At 50.5% G+C, this 25,492-nt stretch overlaps 1 protein-coding gene across 3 annotated transcripts in view; it reads left to right on the top strand.

Moving 5' to 3' along the window:
* The window catches only part of LOC140388397 (protein bicaudal D homolog 2), a 111,125-nt gene extending 90,821 nt beyond the window's left edge, over positions 1-20,304 (top strand). The window contains exons 7-8 of one of the 3 annotated variants that reach the window (XM_072472502.1): positions 15,393-15,603; positions 18,386-20,304. In XM_072472502.1, the coding sequence (XP_072328603.1) occupies positions 15,393-15,603; positions 18,386-18,391 (217 nt within the window). In that variant the 3' untranslated portion in view covers positions 18,392-20,304. Of the gene's footprint in view, positions 1-13,523; positions 13,552-15,392 lie in introns of all 3 variants that reach the window. The other 2 variants (XM_072472503.1, XM_072472501.1) reach the window with 2 other exon arrangements.
* The last annotated feature ends 5,188 nt before the right edge of the window (positions 20,305-25,492 follow it).

Consider the following 25,492-nt stretch of genomic DNA (forward strand, 5'->3'; position numbering starts at 1 on the left):
TGATTATCGTATACCTGGGTTTCCCAAACTTTTCCACCCATGGAAACTTTTGGACTTCTCGAGAGCACTGACTGAACCCCTGAGAAACATTATTTTGAAGAGTTAAACCACAAATGCAATAGGTACAAATATACAAAAACAAATTTCTAAAAGTATTTTGTATTCCTTATACGGATATGTTTATTATAATTTAAAAGTTCTCTGATTCAACAAAGTACTTAAATCTTGCCTTTTTATTACTTTTAATGGGAGGAATGATGCTGCTGCTTTTGCTCACATTTGTTTCCTGGCCCCCCTCCTTCCTTTCCTGGCCCCCCTCCTTCCTTTCCTGGCCCCCCTCCTTCCTTTCCTGGCCCCCCTCCTTCCTTTCCTGGCCCCCCTCCTTCCTTTCCTGACCCCCCTCCTTCCTTTCCTGACCCCCCTCCTTCCTTTCCTGACCCCCCTCCTTCCTTTCCTGGCCCCCCTCCTTCCTTTCCTGGCCCCCCTCCTTCCTTTCCTGGCCCCCCTCCTTCCTTTCCTGGCCCCCCTCCTCCCTCTCCCTCACGCCTCCCCCTCTCCCTATCCCTCACGCCTCCCCCTCTCCCTTTCCCTCACGCCTCCCCCTCTCCCTCACGCCTCCCCCTCTCCCTCACGCCTCCCCCTCTCCCTCACGCCTCCCCCTCTCCCTCACGCCTCCCCCTCTCCCTCACGCCTCCCCCTCTCCCTCACGCCTCCCCCTCTCCCTCACGCCTCCCCCTCTCCCTCACGCCTCCCCCTCTCCCTCACGCCTCCCCCTCTCCCTCACGCCTCCCCCTCTCCCTCACGCCTCCCCCTCTCCCTCACGCCTCCCCCTCTCCCTCACGCCTCCCCCTCTCCCTCACGCCTCCCTCTCTCCCTCACGCCTCCCTCTCTCCCTCACGCCTCCCCCCTCTCCCTCACGCCTCCCCCTCTCCCTCACGCCTCCCCCTCTCCTTCACGCCTCCCCCTCTCCCTCACGCCTCCCCCTCTCCCTCACGCCTCCCCCTCTCCCTCACGCCTCCCCCTCTCCCTCACGCCTCCCCCTCTCCCTCACGCCTCCCCCTCTCCCTCACGCCTCCCCCTCTCCCTCACGCCTCCCCCTCTCCCTCACGCCTCCCCCTCTCCCTCACGCCTCCCCCTCTCCCTCACGCCTCCCCCTCTCCCTCACGCCTCCCCCTCTCCCTCACGCCTCCCCCTCTCCCTCACGCCTCCCCCCTCTCCCTCACGCCTCCCCCTCTCCCTCTCCCTCATGCCTCCCCCTCTCCCTCACGCCTCCCCCTCTCCCTCACGCCTCCCCCTCTCCCTCACGCCTCCCCCTCTCCCTCACGCCTCCCCCTCTCCCTCACGCCTCCCCCTCTCCCTCACGCCTCCCCCTCTCCCTCACGCCTCCCCCTCTCCCTCACGCCTCCCCCTCTCCCTCACGCCTCCCCCTCTCCCTCACGCCTCCCCCTCTCCCTCACGCCTCCCCCTCTCCCTCACGCCTCCCCCTCTCCCTCACGCCTCCCCCTCTCCCTCACGCCTCCCCCTCTCCCTCACGCCTCCCCCTCTCCCTCACGCCTCCCCCTCTCCCTCACGCCTCCCCCTCTCCCTCACGCCTCCCCCTCTCCCTCACGCCTCCCCCTCTCCCTCACGCCTCCCCCTCTCCCTCACGCCGCTCCCCTCTCCCTCACGCCGCTCCCTCTCCCTCACGCCGCTCCCTCTCCCTCACGCCGCTCCCTCTCCCTCACGCCTCCCCCTCTCCCTCACGCCTCCCCCTCTCCCTCACGCCTCCCCCTCTCCCTCACGCCGCTCCCTCTCCCTCACGCCGCTCCCTCTCCCTCACGCCGCTCCCTCTCCCTCACGCCGCTCCCTCTCCCTCACGCCTCCCCTCTCCCTCACGCCTCCCCTCTCCCTCACGCCTCCCCTCTCCCTCACGCCTCCCCTCTCCCTCACGCCTCCCCTCTCCCTCACGCCTCCCCTCTCCCTCACGCCTCCCCTCTCACGCCTCCCCCTCTCGCCTCCCCCTCTCCCTCACGCCTCCCCCTCTCCCTCACGCCTCCCCCTCTCCCTCACGCCTCCCCTCTCACGCCTCCCCCTCTCGCCTCCCCCTCTCCCTCACGCCTCCCCCTCTCCCTCACGCCTCCCCCTCTCCCTCACGCCTCCCCCCTCCCTCACGCCTCCCCCTCTCCCTCACGCCTCCCCCTCTCCCTCACGCCTCCCCCTCTCCCTCACGCCTCCCCCTCTCCCTCACGCCTCCCCCTCTCCCTCACGCCTCCCCCTCTCCCTCACGCCTCCCCCTCTCCCTCACGCCTCCCCCTCTCCCTCACGCCTCCCCCTCTCCCTCACGCCTCCCCCTCTCCCTCACGCCTCCCCCTCTCCCTCACGCCTCCCCCTCTCCCTCACGCCTCCCCCTCTCCCTCACGCCTCCCCCTCTCCCTCACGCCTCCCCCTCTCCCTCACGCCTCCCCCTCTCCCTCACGCCTCCCCCTCTCCCTCACGCCTCCCCCTCTCCCTCACGCCTCCCCCTCTCCCTCACGCCTCCCCCTCTCCCTCACGCCTCCCCCTCTCCCTCACGCCTCCCCCTCTCCCTCACGCCGCTCCCTCTCCCTCACGCCGCTCCCTCTCCCTCACGCCGCTCCCTCTCCCTCACGCCTCCCCTCTCCCTCGCGCCTCCCCTCTCCCTCGCGCCTCCCCCTCCCTCGCGCCTCCCCCCTCCCTCGCGCCTCCCCCTCCCTCGCGCCTCCCCCTCCCTCGCGCCTCCCCCCCTCCCTCGCGCCTCCCCTCTCCCTCGCGCCTCCCCTCTCCCTCGCGCCTCCCCTCTCCCTCGCGCCTCCCCTCTCCCTCGCCCCTCCCCTCTCCCTCGCCCCTCCCCTCTCCCTCGCCCCTCCCCTCTCCCTCGCCCCTCCCCTCTCCCTCGCCCCTCCCCTCTCCCTCGCCCCTCCCCTCTCCCTCGCCCCTCCCCTCTCCCTCGCCCCTCCCCTCTCCCTCGCCCCTCCCCTCTCCCTCGCCCCTCCCCTCTCCTCGCCCCTCCCCTCTCCCTCGCCCCTCCCCTCTCCCTCGCCCCTCCCCTCTCCCTCGCCCCTCCCCTCTCCCTCGCCCCTCCCCTCTCCCTCGCCCCTCCCCTCTCCCTCGCCCCTCCCCTCTCCCTCGCCCCTCCCCTCTCCCTCGCCCCTCCCCTCTCCCTCGCCCCTCCCCTCTCCCTCGCCCCTCCCCTCTCCCTCGCCCCTCCCCTCTCCCTCGCCCCTCCCCTCTCCCTCGCCCCTCCCCTCTCCCCCGCCCCTCCCCTCTCCCCGCCCCTCCCCTCTCCCCCGCCCCTCCCCTCTCCCCCGCCCCTCCCCTCTCCCCCGCCCCTCCCCTCTCCCCCGCCCCTCCCCTCTCCCCCGCCCCTCCCCTCTCCCCCGCCCCTCCCCTCTCCCCCGCCCCTCCCCTCTCCCCTCGCCCCTCCCCTCTCCCTCGCCCCTCCCCTCTCCCTCGCCCCTCCCCTCTCCCTCGCCCCTCCCCTCTCCCTCGCCCCTCCCCTCTCCCTCGCCCCTCCCCTCTCCCTCGCCCCTCCCCTCTCCCTCGCGCCTCCCCTCTCCCTCGCCCCTCCCCTCTCCCTCGCCCCTCCCCTCTCCCTCGCCCCTCCCCTCTCCCTCGCCCCTCCCCCTCCTCGCCCCTCCCTCTCCCTCGCCCTCTCCCCTCCTCCCTCGCCCCTCCCCTCTCCCTCGCCCCTCCCCTCTCCCTCGCCCCTCCCCTCTCCCTCGCCCCTCCCCTCTCCCTCGCCCCTCCCCTCTCCCTCGCCCCTCCCCTCTCCCTCGCCCCTCCCCTCTCCCTCGCCCCTCCCCTCTCCCTCGCCCCTCCCCTCTCCCTCGCCCTCCCCCTCCCTCTCCCTCGCCCCTCCCCTCTCCCTCGCCCCTCCCCTCTCCCTCGCCCCTCCCCTCTCCCTCGCCCCTCCCCTCTCCCTCGCCCCTCCCCTCTCCCTCGCCCCTCCCCTCTCCCTCGCCCCTCCCCTCTCCCTCGCCCCTCCCCTCTCCCCTCGCCCCTCCCCTCCCCCTCGCCCCTCCCCTCCCCCTCGCCCCTCCCCTCCCCCCTCGCCCCTCGCCCCTCCCCTCCCCCTCGCCCCTCCCCTCCCCCTCGCCCCTCCCCTCCCCCTCGCCCCTCCCCTCCCCTCGCCCCTCCCCTCCCCCTCGCCCCTCCCCTCCCCCTCGCCCCTCCCCTCCCCCTCGCCCCTCCCCTCCCCCTCGCCCCTCCCCTCCCCCTCGCCCCTCCCCTCCCCCTCGCCCCTCCCCTCCCCCTCGCCCCTCCCCTCCCCCTCGCCCCTCCCCTCCCCCTCGCCCCTCCCCTCCCCCTCGCCCCTCCCCTCCCCCTCGCCCCTCCCCTCCCCCTCGCCCCTCCCCTCCCCCTCGCCCCTCCCCTCCCCCTCGCCCCTCCCCTCCCCCTCGCCCCTCCCCTCCCCCTCGCCCCTCCCCTCCCCCTCGCCCCTCCCCTCCCCCTCGCCCCTCCCCTCCCCCTCGCCCCTCCCCTCCCCCTCGCCCCTCCCCTCCCCCTCGCCCCTCCCCTCCCCCTCGCCCCTCCCCTCCCCCTCGCCCCTCCCCTCCCCCTCGCCCCTCCCCTCCCCCCTCGCCCCTCCCCTCCCCCTCGCCCCTCCCCTCCCCCTCGCCCCTCCCCTCCCCCTCGCCCCTCCCCTCCCCCTCGCCCCTCCCCTCCCCCTCGCCCCTCCCCTCCCCCTCGCCCCTCCCCTCCCCCTCGCCCCTCCCCTCGCCCTCGCCCCTCCCCCTCGCCCCCGCCCCTCCCCCTCGCCCCTCCCCTCCCCCTCGCCCCTCCCCTCCCCCTCGCCCCTCCCCTCCCCCTCGCCCCTCCCCTCCCCCTCGCCCCTCCCCCTCCCCCTCGCCCCTCCCCTCCCCCTCGCCCCTCCCCTCCCCCTCGCCCCTCCCCTCCCCCTCGCCCCTCCCCTCCCCCTCGCCCCTCCCCTCCCCCTCGCCCCTCCCCTCCCCCTCGCCCCTCCCCTCCCCCTCGCCCCTCCCCTCCCCCTCGCCCCTCCCCTCCCCCTCGCCCCTCCCCTCTCCCTCGCCCCTCCCCTCCCCCTCGCCCCTCCCCTCTCCCTCGCCCCTCCCCCCTCCCCTCGCCCCCTCTCCCTCTCCCGCCCCCTCTCCCTCTCCCGCCCCCTCTCCCTCTCCCGCCCCCTCTCCCTCTCCCGCCCCCTCTCCCTCCCCCGCCCCCTCTCCCTCCCCCGCCCCCTCTCCCTCACCCCGCCCCCTCTCCCTCACCCCGCCCCCTCTCCCTCACCCCGCCCCCTCTCCCTCACCCCGCCCCCTCTCCCTCACCCCGCCCCCTCTCCCTCACCCCGCCCCCTCTCCCTCACCCCGCCCCCTCTCCCTCACCCCGCCCCCTCTCCCTCACCCCGCCCCCTCTCCCTCACCCCGCCCCCTCTCCCTCACCCCGCCCCCTCTCCCTCACCCCGCCCCCTCTCCCTCACCCCGCCCCCTCTCCCTCACCCCGCCCCCTCTCCCTCACCCCGCCCCCTCTCCCTCACCCCGCCCCCTCTCCCTCACCCCGCCCCCTCTCCCTCACCCCGCCCCCTCTCCCTCACCCCGCCCCCTCTCCCTCACCCCGCCCCCTCTCCCTCACCCCGCCCCCTCTCCCTCACCCCGCCCCCTCTCCCTCACCCCGCCCCCTCTCCCTCACCCCGCCCCCTCTCCCTCACCCCGCCCCCTCTCCCTCACCCCGCCCCCTCTCCCTCACCCCGCCCCCTCTCCCTCACCCCGCCCCCTCTCCCTCACCCCGCCCCCTCTCCCTCACCCCGCCCCCTCTCCCTCACCCCGCCCCCTCTCCCTCACCCCCGCCCCCTCTCCCTCACCCCGCCCCCTCTCCCTCACCCCGCCCCCTCTCCCTCACCCCGCCCCCTCTCCCTCACCCCGCCCCCTCTCCCTCACCCCGCCCCCTCTCCCTCACCCCGCCCCCTCTCCCTCACCCCGCCCCCTCTCCCTCACCCCGCCCCCTCTCCCTCTCCCCTCTCCCCTCTCCCCTCTCCCCTCTCCCCTCTCCCCTCTCCCCTCTCCCCTCTCCCCTCTCCCCTCTCCCCTCTCCCCTCTCCCCTCTCCCCTCTCCCCTCTCCCCTCTCCCCTCTCCCCTCTCCCCTCTCCCCTCTCCCTCACTTCTCCTCCCTCACTTCTCCTCCCTCCTCCCTGCCCCCTCTCCTGGCCCCCCCTCCTCCCTCTCCCGCCGTCTCTATTCCTACATACATATTAACTTGTACATTTCAACTTCCGGGTGCGGCGATGACCAGCTGAGTCGCACGTTTCGGCAGCTCCCTGTGAAACGGACTTTTGGGCTCTTGATAGGAGCCCCAACGGCAATTTTAACGGCTGAAAACACCGTGCGGTAAACCAGAAGGGTGTTCCCCCTGGACACGGATGGAAAAAGGAGAGGAAAGTGGCCGGATTGCAGCGGATCCTTTGGAACAACGGCAAGGAAGGCAAGCAGAAACCAAGATGGCGTCGGAAGGTGGCAGTTTCATATGGGGCCCTGAACAACAAGAGTTTTTGAAACGCTGCGTGGAGGAGATAAAAAAGGAAATGAAGAAAGAGTTGTTGGCCCCGATATTACAGGCGATTGAAGGGCTGAAAGAGGAACAAAAGACCCAGGAGCAGGAGCTTCGGGTCGTGAAGGCGAAAGCAGCAGAGAATGAAAACGACATACAGGGCCTGGTGGTGAAGTCGGAGATACAGGAGGCACACCAGAAACGATCTGTGGAGAGGTTGGAGGCACTGGAAAATAACGCAAGGAGGAACAACTTGAGGATTCTTGGCCTTCCTGAAGGTGTGGAGGGGGCGGACGTCGGGGCATATGTGAGCACGATGCTGCACTCATTAATGGGAGTGGAGGCCCCGACGGGTCCGTTGGAGGTGGAGGGAGCATACCGAGTTATGGTGCGAGGACCGAGAGCAGGAGAAGCTCCCAGAGCCATAGTGGTGAGATTTCTCCGTTTTAAGGATAGAGAAATGGTCCTTAGATGGGCGAATAAAACTCGGTGTAGTAAATGGGAGAACGCGGTGATCCGCGTCTATCAAGATTGGAGTGCGGAGGTGGCGAGAAGGAGGGCGAGCTTTAATCGGGCCAAAGCGGTACTTCACAAAAAAAAGATAAAGTTTGGAATGCTGCAACCGGCAAGACTGTGGGTCACATATCAAGGGAGGCACCACTACTTTGAGACGGCGGATGAAGCGTGGACTTTTATTGTAGAAGAAAAATTGGAATGATTGGACTACGAAAATGAACGTTTGGACAAAGTGGTGGGACGAGTGGGGGGGGGGGGGGCGAAGAGGGATTGTATGATTAATCCTGCGGTATGGTAACTTTTCTTTCTCCCACAGGTGGTGGATGGGGGGAGGTGGGGAGGGAGAGGAGATGGGGCGTTGGCCATGGGAGGCGGGGCCGAGGGAGAGGCGCGGGCTTGGTTCCCGCGCTATGATAATTATGGCGGGAATAGAGAAGCAGGAAGGAGGGGGCGCCGCACGGGGCGAGCCGTGATCACGGGGGGAAGCCGAGGTCAGCCAGAGTTTGCTGACTTCTGGGAGCAACATGGGGGGGAGTAATTACGCTAGCGGGGGGTCTAGCGGGGGGGGGGGGGGAGGGGGGAATTACTGGGTTGCTGCTGCTGGGGAAAGGGGGGAGTGGGTGCGGGGAAAGGATGGGCGGGGGGGCACCGTCTGGGAGAAATACAGCCGCGTGGGAACTGGGCGAGAAGCTGGAAAAAGATGATGGCTAACCGGCAAGGGGGGGGGGGGGGGGTGGGAAGCCCCCAACTCGGCTGATCACCGTGGAACGTGAGGGGGCTTAACGGGCCGATAAATAGGGCACGAGTACTCGCACACCTTAAGAAACTTAAAGCAGATGTGGTCATGTTACAGGAAACGCACCTGAAACTGATAGATCAGGTTAGGTTGCGCAAAGGATGGGTAGGGCAGGTGTTCCATTCGGGGCTGGATGCGAAAAACAGGGGGGTGGCTATATTAGTGGGGAAGCGGGTAATGTTCGAGGCAAAGACTATAGTGGCGGATAACGGGGGCAGATACGTGATGGTGAGTGGCAAATTACAGGGAGAGATGGTGGTGTTGGTAAACGTGTATGCCCCGAATTGGGACGATGCCAATTTTATGAGGCGAATGCTAGGACGCAGCCCAGACCTAGAGACCGGAAAGCTGATAATGGGGGGAGACTTTAACACGGTGTTGGAACCAAGGCTGGATAGGTCGAAGTCCAGGACTGGTAGGAGGCCGGCAGCAGCCAAGGTGCTTAAGGATTTTATGGAGCAGATGGGAGGGGTGGACCCGTGGAGATTCAGTAGACCTAGGAGTAAGGAGTTCTCGTTTTTCTCCTATGTCCATAAAGTCTATTCACGCATAGACTTTTTTGTGTTGGGTAGGGCATTGATCCCGAGGGTGAGGGGAACGGAATATACGGCTATAGCCATTTCGGATCATGCCCCACACTGGGTAGACTTGGAGATAGGGGAGGAAACAAGAGGGCGTCCACCCTGGAGAATGGATATGGGACTAATGGCGGATGAGGGGGTGTGCTTAAGGGTGAGGGGATGCATTGAAAAGTACTTGGAACTCAATGACAATGGGGAGGTTCAGGTGGGAGTGGTCTGGGAGGCGTTGAAGGCGGTGGTTAGGGGGGAGCTGATATCAATAAGGACACATAAAGGGAAGCAGGAGAGTAAGGAACGGGAGCGGTTGTTGCAAGAACTTTTGAGGGTGGACAGACAGTATGCGGAAGCACCGGAGGAGGGACTGTATAGGGAAAGGCAAAGGCTGCATGTGGAATTTGACTTGCTGACCACAGGCACTGCAGAGGCACAATGGAGGAAGGCGCAGGGTGTACAGTATGAATATGGAGAGAAGGCGAGCAGATTGCTGGCACACCAATTGAGGAAAAGGGGAGCAGCGAGGGAAATAGGGGGGGTGAGAGACGAAGATGGAGAGACGGAGCGGGGAGCGGAGAGAGTGAATGAAGTGTTTAAGACATTTTATAAAAAATTGTATGAAGCTCAACCCCCGGATGGGAGGGAGAGAATGATGGAGTTTTTGGATCGGCTGGAAATTCCCAAGGTGGAAGAGCAGGAAAGGATGGGATTGGGAGCACAGATCACGGTAGAAGAAGTGGTGAAAGGAATTAGGAACATGCAGACGGGAAAGGCCCCGGGACCGGACGGATTCCCAGTTGAATTTTACAGAAAATATTTGGACTTGCTCGCCCCGCTACTGACGAGGACCTTCAACGAGGCAAAGGAAAGGGGACAACTGCCCCCGACTATGTCAGAAGCAACGATATCGCTTCTTTTAAAGAAGGAAAAGGATCCGCTACAATGCGGGTCCTACAGACCAATCTCCCTCCTCAATGTAGATGCCAAGGTCTTGGCCAAGGTAATGGCAATGAGAATAGAGGAATGTGTCCCGGGGGTGGTTCATGAGGACCAAACTGGGTTTGTGAAGGGGAGACAGCTGAACACGAATATACGGAGGTTGTTAGGGGTAATGATGATGGCCCCACCAGAGGGTGAAACGGAGATAGTAGTGGCGATGGATGCCGAGAAAGCATTTGATAGAGTGGAGTGGGATTATCTGTGGGAGGTGTTGAGGAGATTTGGGTTCGGAGAGGGGTATGTTAGATGGGTGCAGCTGTTGTATAGGGCCCCAGTGGCGAGTGTGGTCACGAATGGACGGGGATCGGCATATTTTCGGCTCCATAGAGGGACAAGGCAGGGATGTCCTCTGTCCCCATTACTGTTTGCACTGGCGATTGAGCCCCTGGCGATAGCGCTGAGAGGTTCCAAGGGATGGAGGGGAATACTTAGGGGAGAAGAACACCGGGTATCTTTATATGCGGATGATCTGCTACTATATGTGGCGGATCCAGCGGAGGGGATGCCAGAAATAATGCGGATACTTGGGGAGTTTGGGGATTTTTCAGGGTATAAATTGAACATGGGAAAGAGTGAGCTGTTTGTGGTGCATCCAGGGGAGCAGAGTAGAGAAATAGAAGACCTACCGTTGAGGAAGGTAACAAGAGACTTTCGTTACCTGGGGATCCAGATAGCTAAGAATTGGGGCACATTGCACAGGCTAAATTTGACGCGGTTGGTGAAACAGATGGAGGAAGATTTCAAGAGATGGGACATGGTAGCATTGTCAATGGCAGGGAGGGTGCAGGCAGTTAAGATGGTGGTCCTCCCGAGATTCCTTTTTGTGTTTCAGTGTCTCCCGGTGGTGATCATGAAGGCTTTTTTCAAAAGGATAGAAAAGAGTATTATGGGTTTTGTTTGGGCCGGGAAGACTCCGAGAGTGAGGAAGGGATTCTTACAGCGTAGTAGGGATAGGGGGGGGCTGGCACTACCGAGCCTAAGTGAGTATTATTGGGCCGCTAATATTTCAATGGTGAGTAAGTGGATGGGAGAGGAGGAAGGAGCGGCGTGGGAGAGATTAGAGAGGGCGTCCTGTAGGGGGACCAGCCTGCAGGCTATGGTGACAGCCCCATTGCCGTTCTCACCAAGGAACTATGCCACGAGTCCGGTGGTGGTAGCTACACTGAAGATTTGGGGACAGTGGAGACGACATAGGGGAAAGACCGGAGCACTGGGGGGGTCCCCGATAAGAAACAACCATAGGTTTGCCCCGGGGGGAATGGATGGGGGATATGGAATGTGGCAAAGAGCAGGTATAACGCAATTGAAAGATCTATTTGTGGATGGGAAGTTTGCGAGTCTGGGAGCGCTGACCGAGAAATATGGGTTGCCCCAAGGGAATGCATTCAGGTATATGCAATTGAGGGCTTTTGCGAGGCAGCAGGTGAGGGAATTCCCGCAGCTCCCGACACAAGAGGTGCAGGACAGAGTCATCTCAAAGAAATGGGTGGGGGCCGGTAAGGTGTCGGATATATATAGGGAAATGAGAGACGAAGGGGAGACTATGATGGACGAACTAAAAGGGAAATGGGAAGAAGAGCTAGGGGAGGAGATTGAGGAGGGGATGTGGGCAGATGCCCTAAACAGGGTAAACTCGTCGTCCTCGTGCGCCAGGCTAAGCCTGATTCAGTTTAAGGTATTACACAGGGCACATATGACTGGAACACGGCTCAGTAAATTTTTTGGGGTGGAGGATAGGTGTGCGAGGTGCTCGAGAAGCCCAGCGAATCATACCCATATGTTTTGGTCATGCCCGGCACTACAGGGGTTTTGGATGGGGGTGACAAAGGTGCTTTTGAAAGTAGTAGGAGTCCGGGTCGAACCAAGCTGGGGGTTGGCTATATTTGGGGTTGCACAAGAGCCGGGAGTGCAGGAGGCGAAAGAGGCCGATGTTTTGGCCTTTGCGTCCCTAGTAGCCCGGCGCAGAATATTGCTAATGTGGAAAGAAGCCAAGCCCCCGGGGGTGGAGACCTGGATAAATGATATGGCGGGGTTCATAAAGTTAGAGCGGATTAAGTTCGTCCTAAGGGGGTCGGCTCAAGGGTTTACTAGGCGGTGGCAACCGTTCGTCGAATATCTTGCGGAAAGATAGATAGGGGAGAACAAAGAAGGCAGCAGCAGCAGCCCAGGACTTGGGGTGTGGGGGGTGGGGGGGGGGGGGGGGGGTGGCCTGAGACAAGGCAGTTGCCAATTAGGGCTAGTTTTTATTTTTTGTTATTTAATATTTATTTATTTGTTGTTGTTTTCTTTTGTTCTTGTTTAAATAAAAAAGGTCATTATTATCTGTATTGTTATAATGTTGTGTAAAGGATGCACAATGTACTGTGTTGGTTGACCAAAAATTTTCAATAAAATATTTAAAAAAAAAAAAAAAAAAACTTGTACATTTCAGGAGACATCTTCATTAAGTAAAGTTAACTGAAAACTCAGCATCATTTTACATAATGGTTATCTGCATTTATTCAGCTGTGGCCTCTCTTGGGCTGATTACCATTAACTAAGAAGACTCATTCTATAGATCTGTTTCTGGAGAAACAAAACCCTAAGCAGTATAAATTCCCTCATTCAATGGGTTGTGAATCTTTGGAATTCTCTACCTCAGGGTTATGGATGTACCATTGTTGAATATATTTATGGCTGAACAAGACTTTCTATTTTTTCAGGGAATTGAGGGGAATCATGAGTGGGCAGGAAAGTATAGTTGAAACCTAAGATCAGCCTTGACCATATTGAATGGCAGAGCATGCTTGCGGGGTCCTGTGGTCTATTTCTCATTCTTGTGTTCTTATTTTTGACCTAGCTTCTTTTATATTATTACTTCTTGGCTCCATTTTCGTGGCAACCATCTTTACCCTACTCTCCAGACTGAGGTCCATAAATTGCACCATAGAAGGTTAAGGGAGAATCTAATAGAAGTGTTCATACTTTGAAAGTGGTTGAATGGGCTAATTGATGGAAGATTATAATATTAGTTGATAGATCAGTCATAATGGAAATATAAATCTTCAAAAAAAAGTAATCAAAAATGTAAAGATAGATTTTTTTAATGTAGAAGTTTTTTTTAAAAAATGGCATAATTTGAAGCAAGTGACAAATTGATCACCACATCAAAGAAGGAGTTTGATAAACACTGATTGGAGGATTTGAGGAACATTGGCTTCTAAATATTGGGATGTGTTAAGAGTTAAAAGCCTGGGGTTATAGTGTGTTTGGCTGAAATGGTCATGCTTTTAAAAAGGATTTTGTTTTTCTTCTAGTAAATAACAGGTGAAATTGCCCAGGAGATTTACTGGGGGAGGGGGGGGAGGGGGGGGGGAGAGAGAGAGAGAGAGAGAGTGAATGTGCTTTGGCAGCCTGCAGAGATAATGTGCTTTTCAGCTTGGGGAAATGAGATCATTGCTGGGTGGAGCTCAGAAAGGCAGAGCGACAGTGAGTTTTGAGAAGCTTTGAGAGAAAGATGAGCTGAGTTCTGATCTGCCTGACTGAGTCCACAATTCTTTCCAAATAGGATAGTTAACAAAAAAGAGTAATATTTTAAAGCAGAGCAGTCTTGTCTCTGAAACAACCCAGTTGAAACAGTTATTTGAAGATGTGCAGCCAGAGTCTGAAGAGATTCCAACTGGAGTCGCATGTTTTATAAAGCAAGTGTTACTTGCTAATTTTAAACTGGATTAAGAGCTATATGTTACTTTTGTTGTTTAATGGGCAATTGTTTAGTTCTGAAGGGGTAATTGTAAGCTGTTCCTTTTGAATGTGAAATTAAAAGTGTAATATTAGGTTTTGTTTTAGAAATACCAAAGCCCTATTTCTTGCAATCACTCCTGGAATGAATCATTGTTTCTGCACAGTCTTACAAATTAACTAAAATATTGGGGTTTCAGTCCAGTATCCTGGTGGTGCTGGGGTCTGGTCTGGGATCGTAATAACACTGACAGGAAAATAATAAAAGGAAGGGAGAAAAGTGTTTAGAGTAAATAGCTGTAATGTGAAGCTAGCAATGATAAAAGGACTGAAATGGACTTATGGACTTATTTGCTGAAATCTTTGATTCCATGGTGAGATTTTCTTCTCTAATCATTCATAATTTATTATTATGCTTCAGATTATTAAACTCTACAAAGATTCACCAGGTAGGATATGAATAGGTGTACGTTGTTGAGACTTCTGTTGTAATTACCGCAGTGACTGCATGTTGGCTTTTCATATTGTAACAATATGGGAGCTGTGGAAGTTTATATCGTAGCACCCTCTGCTGTTTAATTATGGAATTCATGTGCTGGCCATCACCATTTTGCCTCTTTGATTGCTGCAGTAGTCATCTTATTTCTCCAGTCTCTTTTCATCCTTTTCTGTGGTCACCTCAAGCAACACATTTTCACATGTACTTGTGCGTCACTTGAGTCCTATTTCTTTCAATAAATCAATGATTGTGACCGTTGTTTAGTTATTCACAATAAAAGTTTAATTTTCCCGTATAAATTTGACCAAATGCTGGACAAACAATTCTCAGTGAAAACATGGTAAATTCAAATATTCATAAAATGGCCGAAAGAGAGAAATGCATATTTAGGAATTACTGTTTTTTTCATCTAACCTTTTTCCTTTCGTTTATAGAAGAGCTAACTTACCCTGGGGTATTTCCACTGCGGCAGTCAGCCACTGGCAGCTTGCCCAAGTGTGAGCCTGCATCACGAGTGTCAGGGAGTCCAATCAGAATATCAGGGACTTGTATTTGCAGCAGAAATCACTGTCTTGTGAGCAATGGCCCTTGGTGATCTGCACTCCTTCATCCCAGATGAGATCAGTGAAAACATAAACCGGGGATCAAATCTGGGACCATCCTATCTGTGTGGCACAGAAGTAATTTATGTCAACCTTTGGAGAAATAATTTGAGCTTTTAAAATCAAATGTAATATGAACTCTTAAATGTTATTGTCTTTATCTGAATTTGACTGGAATTATTGAGACAACTTCTGAAGAATATGCAAGGAGTAACAAACCTATGCCTTTAGCTCTTCACCATAAGTGTGGTCAGCTCACCTGCACAGCATGGAATTATCAAATACAATTTAGTTACAATGCTCAGCTGCAGAACTGAAACAAGCTAAAGTATTCTACTAAGTTACTGAGGTCTTTAATAACTAATAACATTTCTAATTTTGAAAAAAGTAAGCATCAAAACAAGTAGATTATACACATTGAAAGTAAACTTCACACTTTGCTCTCCCATTGCTCTGTTGTGGAGTTTGTAGTTCCCTGGCTTAAGATGCAGCAGGTAACTCTCTGAACTGAAACTGCATGTTTTACTTTTTTATTCTTGGTACGGCATTATAACTGTTCAACATCACAACATTTAGTCAGTGCCTTGGTCTTTTGTTGTTTCTTGTGCTGTTTGGTCTGAATGCTTCGTTAAATGCAGCCTGTTTTTAATTTGTCTGGAGGTCTCCACATCTTCACTTGTTGACATCATAGATAATCATTGTAAACATTGTTATAAGGGTATTGCTATATAACGTGGTCCATTATTAATTTGTTCCTGGTTCAGACTTGTACGCTCGTGCTTGATTCTGGGATACTTTATGCAAAAAGAAAACCAAGTTGCTCTCTCGTTTTGACAAGTGGTCAAGTGTATAGCCTAAATATTGAAATAGACTATGTGGCAAATTGCCAGGTCTATTTATGTTTTACAATCTTAACCACATCCAATGCCATAAATGGTTTTGATTTTTTTAATCAACAACTTGATTTTGATCATATCAAGTTTCAACTACTTTCTCATCTTTAAAGTTTATTACATTATATATTGCTTTTTCTATCATTTACCAGCAGAACTTCAGTGTGTTTTAGATCAATCCAAACTAAAATGGATGAAAATATCAGTGGCAGTAATTGGCTGAATTCGATTAGTTAAATCATATTTTTAATAAAGTATAGTTTTGCAAATTTGCAGTTAACGATTTTGTATTTCAGATGCGATGAATATGTAAATCAGCTTGATGAAATGCAGCGTCAACTTGCTGCTGCTGAAGATGAGAAAAAGACTCTGAACTCTCTTCTTCGCATGGCCATTCAGCAGAAACTGGCACTGACTCAACGGCTAGAGGACTTAGAGTTTGATCATGAACAGTCCAGGCGTGGCCGAACCAAATCGTGGACCAAAACCAGGGCTAACAACCCCAGTGTAAGTCATGTGCGCTCTTGTGTTGTTAGACAAGAGGGAGTAGTTGTCAGCAACCAGATGTATTGCAGTGAGAAGTACAAAATCTACTGTGATTGATTGTGGTCTGTAGAGAATTCACAAGAAGTGGATAGTAAATAGGTGTGATGCTTTGGTGTGCAGCGCAGCATTAATGCCCTGTTTTCTTAGCATTGCAGTGAGTTCATCTGTATTGGATTGTTAACCATTACTTAATGTATTCAGATGAAGTAACTGGATTAGTGTGACATATATATCTTGTAATATAGGGCTTTAATTGTGATACCTGTGCACTATATGGGTAGTATGGTATCTCTGAGGTGTCAGTTCATTCAGTCAGCCTGCTCCAACACCACTGTCTGAATTATAGCACAAATGTGCTTTATTACCACCCAGCTTTAGTTTGCCCTTCACCTTCCAGACAAAGGCTTACATTTAACAATGTTACACATGTTTACAGTATTGATATATGCAAATTCATCCCATCCCAATTCAAGCTCCAATTTGGCTTACCAAAATTATGCTCAATGTGATGTGCAGTTTTCTAAATGTTTGGTAACATTTGCAATTGTTTTCAGATTGTAAAAGATTTTGGGGTTTTCCATTTATAAATATTGTTCTTGAAGATTATACCCCAAGCAAGAGACTCATTGACATTTAGTTTCTGTATACACCAGTATTGAAAAACACAATGCAATGCTTCAGTGTTAATTAATGCCAATCGTGCTTGCAGGCCATTAATTTTAATGTATTTTACAACTTGTATTTATAAATATAAGCACAGACCATGTGGAACTCTCCATTATGTGTGACAATATAGGACAAGGAGGAAGTCCTAATATTAAATACTAGCAAGTGAATGAGTCTTTGTCTTCTCAGATTACGTGCTTTGAATTGGGCAAAAGCAGTAACTGATATGGCAACCACACTTATTTAGAAAAATGTAAAGCCTTTTGGTGCTGTTCATTCAAATAAGCACAAAGTAAAACACATAATGGATTGTGGGTGCACTAATTTTGTTAAGAACTGCCTGTTTTCAAGCATTGTTTTGTCTGCCACTTAAATTTGCATTGTCTGGGCACAAGCCCCTGCTTGACGCAGTATAAGGAAATATTCTTAATCTGCTATTTCTCATTGATTACCAGTCGCTTTGTTTTCCATACTACCACATTGCCTATAAGTAGCCAGGGGATTTGTTTTAGTAACACAAAAAGTAAGTGCATTGTTTGCCTTGGGTTCCAGGAAAGATAACGTACAATAATATGATGACTTTGAAAATTCATACCGCGTGATATGTAAACTTAAATATTTCACCTCATTAATTTGTTTTCCTTAAAGAAACTTTGAAAATAACAACGCTTTTCAAAATTATTTCAATCTTAGTTCAGTGTCTCTAAATTAAATATTTAGGGTTAAGATATATTCTACACGGAACTGACCACAAGTGCATCAAAAGACTGCAGTTGATGACTGCTATAGTCCTATTGTGATGGAGCTAGTAAGAAATGCACATCATTTCTAGAAACTGTGCTCCATAGTAAAGTTGTTCAAACTAAATATTTGTTACCATATGAAGCAGCAATGCTACAGAATATTTCCATTATACACAGTTTATGCTGTAAATGCGTTGGCGTTCCATTTTTCTCTTTATGGGGCTGCTGGCTTAGAGTATGACTTCATAGTCAAAATTACAGAACTAGTTTTGTCCTTTTAGCTTCACTCAGTACATTGATACAAAATACTCTCCTGCTGTGAGCTTTAAAATTACTTTACAACAAGATTGAATGGTGACATTAAAAAAAACTTTATGATGTCGCAGGACTAATGAGTTAGATACTTTTAATTTTGGAGCGACTCTTGTTAATGCACCGGAAATCTCTGATTGCTGAAATTGTGTATACAAAGGATTTCTGTTAAATTGAATCCTGCTTTAGTTTTCTATGCTGCACAATCCTTTGAAGGCCTTTGATCTACTGATAATTATCTTAATTGCATTGTGGGTTATTAATAAATGCCTGTGGTTTGAATTAACCTAGCATTTTGAAATGTGACATTAAACATTTTTGCTCTTTTTGAAGCAGATATATTTGCTTCCGATGTTTCAGGAACATTTTTAATGATGCAGTGACTTCCCTACAGTAGTAGCAAAAGTGAACAATCACCAAATTTGATACTTTGAAAAGAGATTTGTAAAGTAACTTGGGCAAATATTTTAAAAGGTATCTCAAATGTATAAGCTAATGTTTGTGATATGGCAATTTTTCCCAGGTTTGCAGAAAAGTTTGGAATATGCATCTATATACCTAGTGTTATCTAACTGCTGTTGAAACACAGCATGTGGAATCATTATATTATTGCCTACCTCTGTTAGAAGGCTGTCTGTCCTTTGGCTCTTGGCTGTATTTGCTATTCCTTATAGCAGTCTGCATATAATGACCTGCATGTCTCTCTTCTAATCTATCTTTGTAAACCAATTCCTGTGATAAACAATTATCTCTTTGCATGACCAACATCGGGTCACTCGATACTTGTGAGCTTAGCTTCCTACAAATGGCTTGCATCATATTGAACCTTGCCATATGCTTTATATTCAGAAATAATCCAAAATGTCGGCTCCTTTGACCACTAACAGCCCACAGTTTGCATTAACAGACTAATATGACTAGCAAAACCTTGTGCTGCGCATTCTTCATGAATTGCTCCTTGTGCAAGTGGTTGTTTGTAATAAGAGTTTTGGCTAATTTTTATTTTATTTTCCCTTTTTCAGCGCTAAAAGTCCCTGGCGAAGGACTTTCCGTCAAGAGTGCAGTTTATTTAAAAATTGTTAGTGTAGTCTGTTGCACAAAATGAACTAATAGTGAAGAAAACACTATCGAACCATATTAATAATAGTGGCAGTTGATTTGCTCCCTTGTGTTGATTTTGCACTACAAGTTGCAAATACGAACACAGTTGCATTATTAAAATGGTTGCTGCAGGAAGAGAAACTCACAAGTGTTGAAGAAATCTTCAATGATTTGATTAACATTATGCTTTATGATAGAATATTCACAATTTGAGGTGATATGATATTCATATATGTTTATTCAGTGTTTTTAATCAGATGTTATACCTGTGCACTTTTGATATTTTTTTAATTATTAGAAGGTAGAAAATGCTGCGGTTTGTGGATATAAGTCCTACTGGTAGTGTCTTTAATTGGTATGATAGATTTCTGCATCAGCATGCTGCAGAAAAGTCAATTATATTTTTAACCTGTGTTCAGATTAAACTTTTACACTACCGGTGTTTATACTTCAGCATTTTCTCCATTAGAATTTGTTTTGTTTTACATATGTTAACTGCCACGTTCTAAAATCCAGGGTGATCTAATTCTGGGGTTTTCTTGTATATTATTCTTAGGAATAGTTCAATGTAACAAGGAAAAAAACTTGACTTTGTTCTGGTAATGGTAATAGGCACTTGAAAAGTAGTATTACCAACAAATTCCAGGATTTCTGGGCTTAAAAAAAAATCAAGTATCATTGATTTATCAGAATTTTCTACAAAGGCGACAAATAAATTCCAAATTGGAATTGTTTCCTTATTTCTCATTTTGTTTATTGTGCCAAAACTTGGTACATCTAGAAGAAAAATCTAAACTATTGTTTATTGTGGGGTGTTCTGTTTCCTTGCCTTTATTTTGTTAATTCTGCCAGTAGTGCCTTTGGTAATTTCAAGAAAAAGTGCTTGTTCCTACAATTATGTTTTTTCAAACAAAAATGTATTCAAATTTCAAAAAGAAAGGATAAAGCAATAAGTGCAACTGAGAACCCCCCTTTTGCGCAAAATTTCCACTGCAGTCTTAATTTTACAAATAAATTGTATGAAATTCTTCTTTGTCGATGATACTTCTGAAATGCAGATTCATGCAAATTCAGGGGATACTTATTTTGGGAACCAAATCAAGTGAGTTTGGACTCCCAACAGACATTAAATTGTATTAATACATTGTGGTTGCAGTACAGAGAACTGTATCAGATGTATCTTAGCTTTGTTTGGTGATGGTCGCAAATAACTGGTATTGTTGGCAGATGTGAAAACATTAAGACGTAACTTTCCTTACCAGCTGTGTAATCATTGTATAAGTTCAGCAAACAGAAAATAGATGCTGCATCAACAAACCATGCCACTAAATGAAACGGTGATGTTTGTTGAAGCCAGGTTCTGACAAATTGGGTTAAATTTAGAAGTAACTTTAAATTAAGTGCAATTTAAATGATGAATTTTAGCATTGTTTTGGAAGATATTTTCTGTTCGCTGGAAGAATGATGTGATTCTTATCCTTTTTTGTTACAGTATTGATCATATGCTCAGTTACATTAAAAAGTGTACTTCATGTTGGTATTTATTTGAAGCAATTGTCACAGTACTGTATTACTTTATATGTGCATTATCATTTAGTGGCAGGTTGGCTTAAACATAATGTCATATGCATGTGTGCCAGCCGAGAGACCTTTACACAGATTGTGTTTTTAAAAAATTAAATTAAAGATTTTAAACAAGTGTGGAACTAAAGGCTTCATGGATGTTGTGAAATATTGGACTTACAAACATGTAAAACCTGAAGAAAGGTTTATTGTACCAGGATTGTATCTGTGTAAAGGTAATCCTATTGGCTATGTCAATAAATGTGACTATAACTAAGACATTGAGTCTGGAGACTTTTATTCTTCTGTTTGATTATTTGTTAAAATAAATGAGAACTTGACCCTGTTCTTATTAACAATAGGTTTGGACGTCAGTGATGTTGCAGGATCACCGTCGTCCCTGGTTTGCAAATTCTTCCTTTTCAGATGATAATCCAATTTCCTCTTGAATGCCTCAATTGACCCTGCCTCCACCACATGCTCAGACAGTGCATTCCAAATCTTAATCACTCGTGTAAAAATTTTTTATCCTCTTATTTCCATTACTACTTTTGTCAATTACTTTAAATGTATGCAGTCTGCTTTTCTCTCCTCTCACCAATGGGAATAGTTTCTCCGTATCTACTCTGTCCAGACCCTTTGTGATTTTGAACACACCTATTTTCTCTCCTCTCCGTTATCACTTGTCCAAGGAGAACAGTCTCAACTTCTCCAGTGTATCTCTGTAACTGTGTTCCCCATCTCTGGAACCATTCTCCTGAATCTTTTCTGCATTGTCTTTAATGCCTTCACATCCATACTAAATTGGAAAAAAAAGTCAAATAGTGCTGTAAAATAATCTTTGCTATTATCGGAATCATAGAAGTTCAAAGCTTCATGTCATTTCTACATCCAGATTGAAACAACTATCTGCCAAACTGTTACTGATCTATTTACAATCTTTTTGAATGTTTGTACGACGCATCATTCCACCATTCACATCTTAAAGTATTACACCTCAAGCTAACATGTATGAAGGATAGAAATTCATGATTGACTGGAATAAGTGACCAGTGAAATAAAAATTAATTATGCCACCATGTTTGTATTTTAATTAGTGGAAAATACATTTTTATAAATAACATAACCTATGCAATTGAAGAAATCAAATTAAAATATAATTTGCAATCAATTGCCAATATAATTTTGTATATCACTGGAAAGTATTCTGAGATGATACGCTTCTGTAGGGACTTAAATTTGGATATTTGCCTCCAATTTGAATTGTTATTGAAATAAAAGTAGAAGATGCCAACAATACATATTTCAGTATAACATTCTTGAGAATTTCAAACTGAAAGGTAAGTGAAGTTTTTGATGGAACTCCACAAACCGGTATCGAGAGAAACATGGTCATAACATCCTCAATGGCAATCCGCATCAGATTGCAACTCCATACCCACTTACCTGTGCCGAATTCGTCCAAATCTGTCTCCCCCAACCTGGGCCAGACGCGATCCAGGCAGCGCAGCGAGTCCCTGGGACCAGCATTAGCGGCCACAAAGCAGGTGGGTTTAAATGCCCCATTGACTATAACAGGTATAAGGTAAGTGTCTACAGTATGTGGATGGGATTTGGGGAGTGGGGTACGTTGGATGTGGGGTCAGGTCGAATATGGTCGTGGGGGGTGGTTGGGTCGGACATCGGGAATGGGGTTGAGTCGGGAGAGGTAGTCAGGAGGGACGCGGTCAGGTGGGGGGGGGGGGCGGGGGGGGAAGAGATCCTAACAGTCCGGGGGGCCCAGGTTGGGGTGGAGAGGGTCGGGTGTGAGGAATACCATTTGAGGGACTGGGGGGTGCCTATTGGGTCAGGAGTGTTGGGGTGAATCCTGTGCCTGGACCAGTCTGGGTAATTAAAATAGCTTCCCTGAAGTTAGAAGAGATTTTATTTCTTTCTCAGTAACTATTAGCGTGATGCTAGCAGAACATCCAAAGTTTGCAATTTAAATCGTTTTGTCAGATAATTCCCACTGCAGCGTAATTGTCCAAGGGAAGTGGGTGTTTCTGGACAATTGTTACCAAAATCCTTAACTGGGAAAGTGCAATAGGGATTCCCTAGCATGCCTTAATAATAATAATTGCTTTTTGTCACAAGTACGCTTCAATGAAGTTACTGTGAAAAGCCTTTGCCCCCCCCCCACACCAATACTGGGGAGCCAGGACGTAACCGGCCAGTGAGTTGTGTTCGTGGATTTCCCAGTGGTAACTGTTGTAAAAGGATTGTTCTACTTCAGGAAGCCAGAAGGCATCAACTTTGGCCCTCTTCCATAATCTGCGGAAACCCTTTCCACCTTTGATAATCCCCTCCCTATTGACTCTTGGGCTGACCAAGACAAATTGCAACTCCTATTCAATCCTGAACATACTTTCTGACCACATACCAAGACCACATAAACGTCACCTCCCTCCATTTTTCCCCCTCCACCTTTCCATAATCTCTTCTCCTTCCTGGCATTCAAAATCAAACATTTTTGAAAATTTAAGATAAATCAAGAAAGATTAATTCTATTTCTCTGTCCCTGTCATGTGTTGTAGCTGCTCTACCTCATCTTGGATGGGAGCAGTAATTTAATGCTCACTTTTTCTAACTATTGAAGAACATAAATTAGAATTATTTTCCCTCTAAAAGTTCAGGTTTTTTTTGAAAATTGAAATAGTGTTTCTGAAAATGTTTGTCTCCCCTTCCTTCCTGCTCTGTTGAGTCATTCGGCCATCAAGCACCTATTTATTCTAATCACTTGGTCCATAACCTTGACTGCTATGGCATTTCAAGTTCTCATCTAAATACTTTAATGCTGTGAGGGTTCCCGCCTCTACGACGGACAATGAGTTCCAGATTCCAATCACCCTTTGGCTGAAAATGTTTTTCCTCACACCTTCTTCTCTAAACCTCTTGTCCCTTACCTTAAGTCTATGTTCCCTGGTTATTGACCCCTCTGCTAAAGGGAAATGTTCCTCCCTATCCACTCAATCTATGCCCCTCATAATTTTACAGATCTCAATCAGGTCCCCTTTCACCCTTCTCTGCTCCAAGGAAAACAACCTTAGCTCATTCAGTGTCCCCTGATAGCTGAAACACTCCAGCCCAGGCAACATCCTGGTGAATCTACTCTGTCGCTAGTGCAATCATTTCCTTCATATAGTGTGGTGACCAGAACTGCACACAGTACTCCAGCTGTGGCCTAACAAGCGTTTTATACAGATCCATCATAACCTCCCTCTATGCCTTGGCTAATAAAGGCAAGTATCCCATATGCCTTCTTAACCACCTTATCTACCTGTTGTTCTGCTTTCATGGATCTATGGACCTGCTGATCCACTTTACTTCTTAGCACCCTACAGTTCATTGCGCAGGTCAAGGAGACACAGCCTGAGTGAGTGAGACACAGACAGAGTGAGAATTTGGTAATTTGGTGCAGTGAGGTAACCAGGAAAGGTAAGTGGTTAATCTAATTTTGCTGTTTTTGAGTTAAAAGTGCAGTGTAGATTAGTGTCTGATTGGCTGAAGCTGCCCCCACCCTTATTGCTGAGAGGCAGTTATCTGGCAGTCACTTGAGGCCTGTTAAGGGGCACAAAGGTACACATTGTATTCTTCTCTTTGAAGTTTTAGTGTGAGTCATCCTAAAGTCTGTATAAAAGACAGACAGAAAGCGCACATTAGTAAGCATTGCGCTGGTCAAGGTGACACAGCCTGAGTGAGTGAGACACAGACAGAGTGAGAATTTGGTAATTTGGTGCAGTGAGGTAATTCGGTGAAGAGTGGGAGAAGGTGCTTTTTCCCGACTGTTTTGTTCTCTCTCTTTCTTCGGGCCTAATTTCGGGAGCCATTCGGAGGAGGAGGAGCAGTCTCTGTGAGTATAAAAACCTAACGGTAACTTCCTGTTTTCCAGTTTTCCCCCCAAAAGTGACGTCAGAGGGAAGCTGTGATCTGATTGGTTGATAGCAAATCTGCCCCAAATTTAAAAAAAAACACAGCTAAACTCGTAAACTTAAATTAAACTAATTAATTAATTAGTGATGGCTGGTCAGGTGATGTGCTTGAGCAGCTTGATGTGGGAGCTGGCAGATCCCATTGCGAGCTGCAGCGACCACATCTGCAGTAAGTGTTGGCTGCTCGAAGAGCTCCGGCTCAGAGTTGATGAGCTGGAGTCTGAGCTTCAAACACTGAGGCACATCCGGGAGGGAGAGACTTACCTGGACACTGTGTTTCAGGAGGCAGTCACACCTGTCAGAGTAAGTAGTTTAAATCCTGCCAGTGGCCAGGGACAGCAGGGTGTGACTGCAAGTCAGGTAGGTAAAGGGAACCAGCAGTCAGGAACTCAGGAGCCTCGGCCCTTGACCCTGTCCAACGGGTATGAGGCACTTGCTCCCTGTGTGGATGGCGAACAGGGCTGCAGGAAGGATGAGTCCGCTGACCAAGGCACCATGGTTCAGCAGGCCACTCAAGGGGAGGGAGTAAATAGGCAAGTTGTAGTTGTTGGGGGTTCTATTATCAGGGGGACAGATAGTATCCTTTGTGAGCAGGATAAAGAGTCCTGCATGGTATGTTGCCTGCCCGGTGCTAGGGTGCGGGACATCTCTGACCGGCTTGAAAGGATACTGGAGAGGGAGGGGGAGGATCCAGTTGTTGTGGTCCATGTCGGTACCAACAACATAGTCTAGGAAAGAGGACCTGTTTAGAGATTATAAAGAGCTAGGATTCAAATTAAAAAAAAAAAACAGGTCCTCAAGGGTCATAATCTCCGGATTACTGCCCGAGCCACGTGCAAATTGGCATAGGGAGGCAAGAATAAGGGAAGTTAACACGTGGCTGAAAGAGTGGTGTGGGAAAGAGTGGTTCCTTTTCATGGGACACTGGCATCAGTTTTGGGACGGGGGGACCTATACCGTGGGGATGGTCTCCACCTGAACCGAGCTGGGACCAGTGTTCTGGCGAAAAGGGTAAATAGGGTGGTCAATAGGACTTTAAACGACTTCCGGGTGCGGCTATGCAGAGCTAGGTCGCATATTCGGCAGCTCCTGCTTGGAACGGACTTTTGGGCTCTTTTACAGGGCCCCCACGGCATTTGTTTGACATTTCCCGGTGTGGGAAGAAGGCGGCAATATTCCCCCGACAGTGTCCCCCAGGAAGGGTATGTCTCTTGGTTGCCAGACACACGCAGAAACAGTAAAAGATTTGGCTGCAACTGCAGGATAAACAGGGCCTCTTCCAGCATGCAGGCGGGGGAAGGGCAAGCTTAAAGCTGCAAGCTGACCTGAGGGCCTGTATCAAAAGTGAATTCTAGCAGCAGAGGGAACAACTGTGAAAAGACCTCATCAAGGCCACTGAAGGGACTTCCGGTTGCGGTGAGGCCGAGCTAGCCGCACGCTTCGGCGGCTCCAGCTCCGACGGACCTTCGGGCTCTTTTAAGAGCCCCGACGGGGAAT

This window comes from Scyliorhinus torazame, chromosome 13 (genome assembly GCF_047496885.1).
Source record: "Scyliorhinus torazame isolate Kashiwa2021f chromosome 13, sScyTor2.1, whole genome shotgun sequence".
Classification (NCBI taxonomy): domain Eukaryota; kingdom Metazoa; phylum Chordata; class Chondrichthyes; order Carcharhiniformes; family Scyliorhinidae; genus Scyliorhinus; species Scyliorhinus torazame.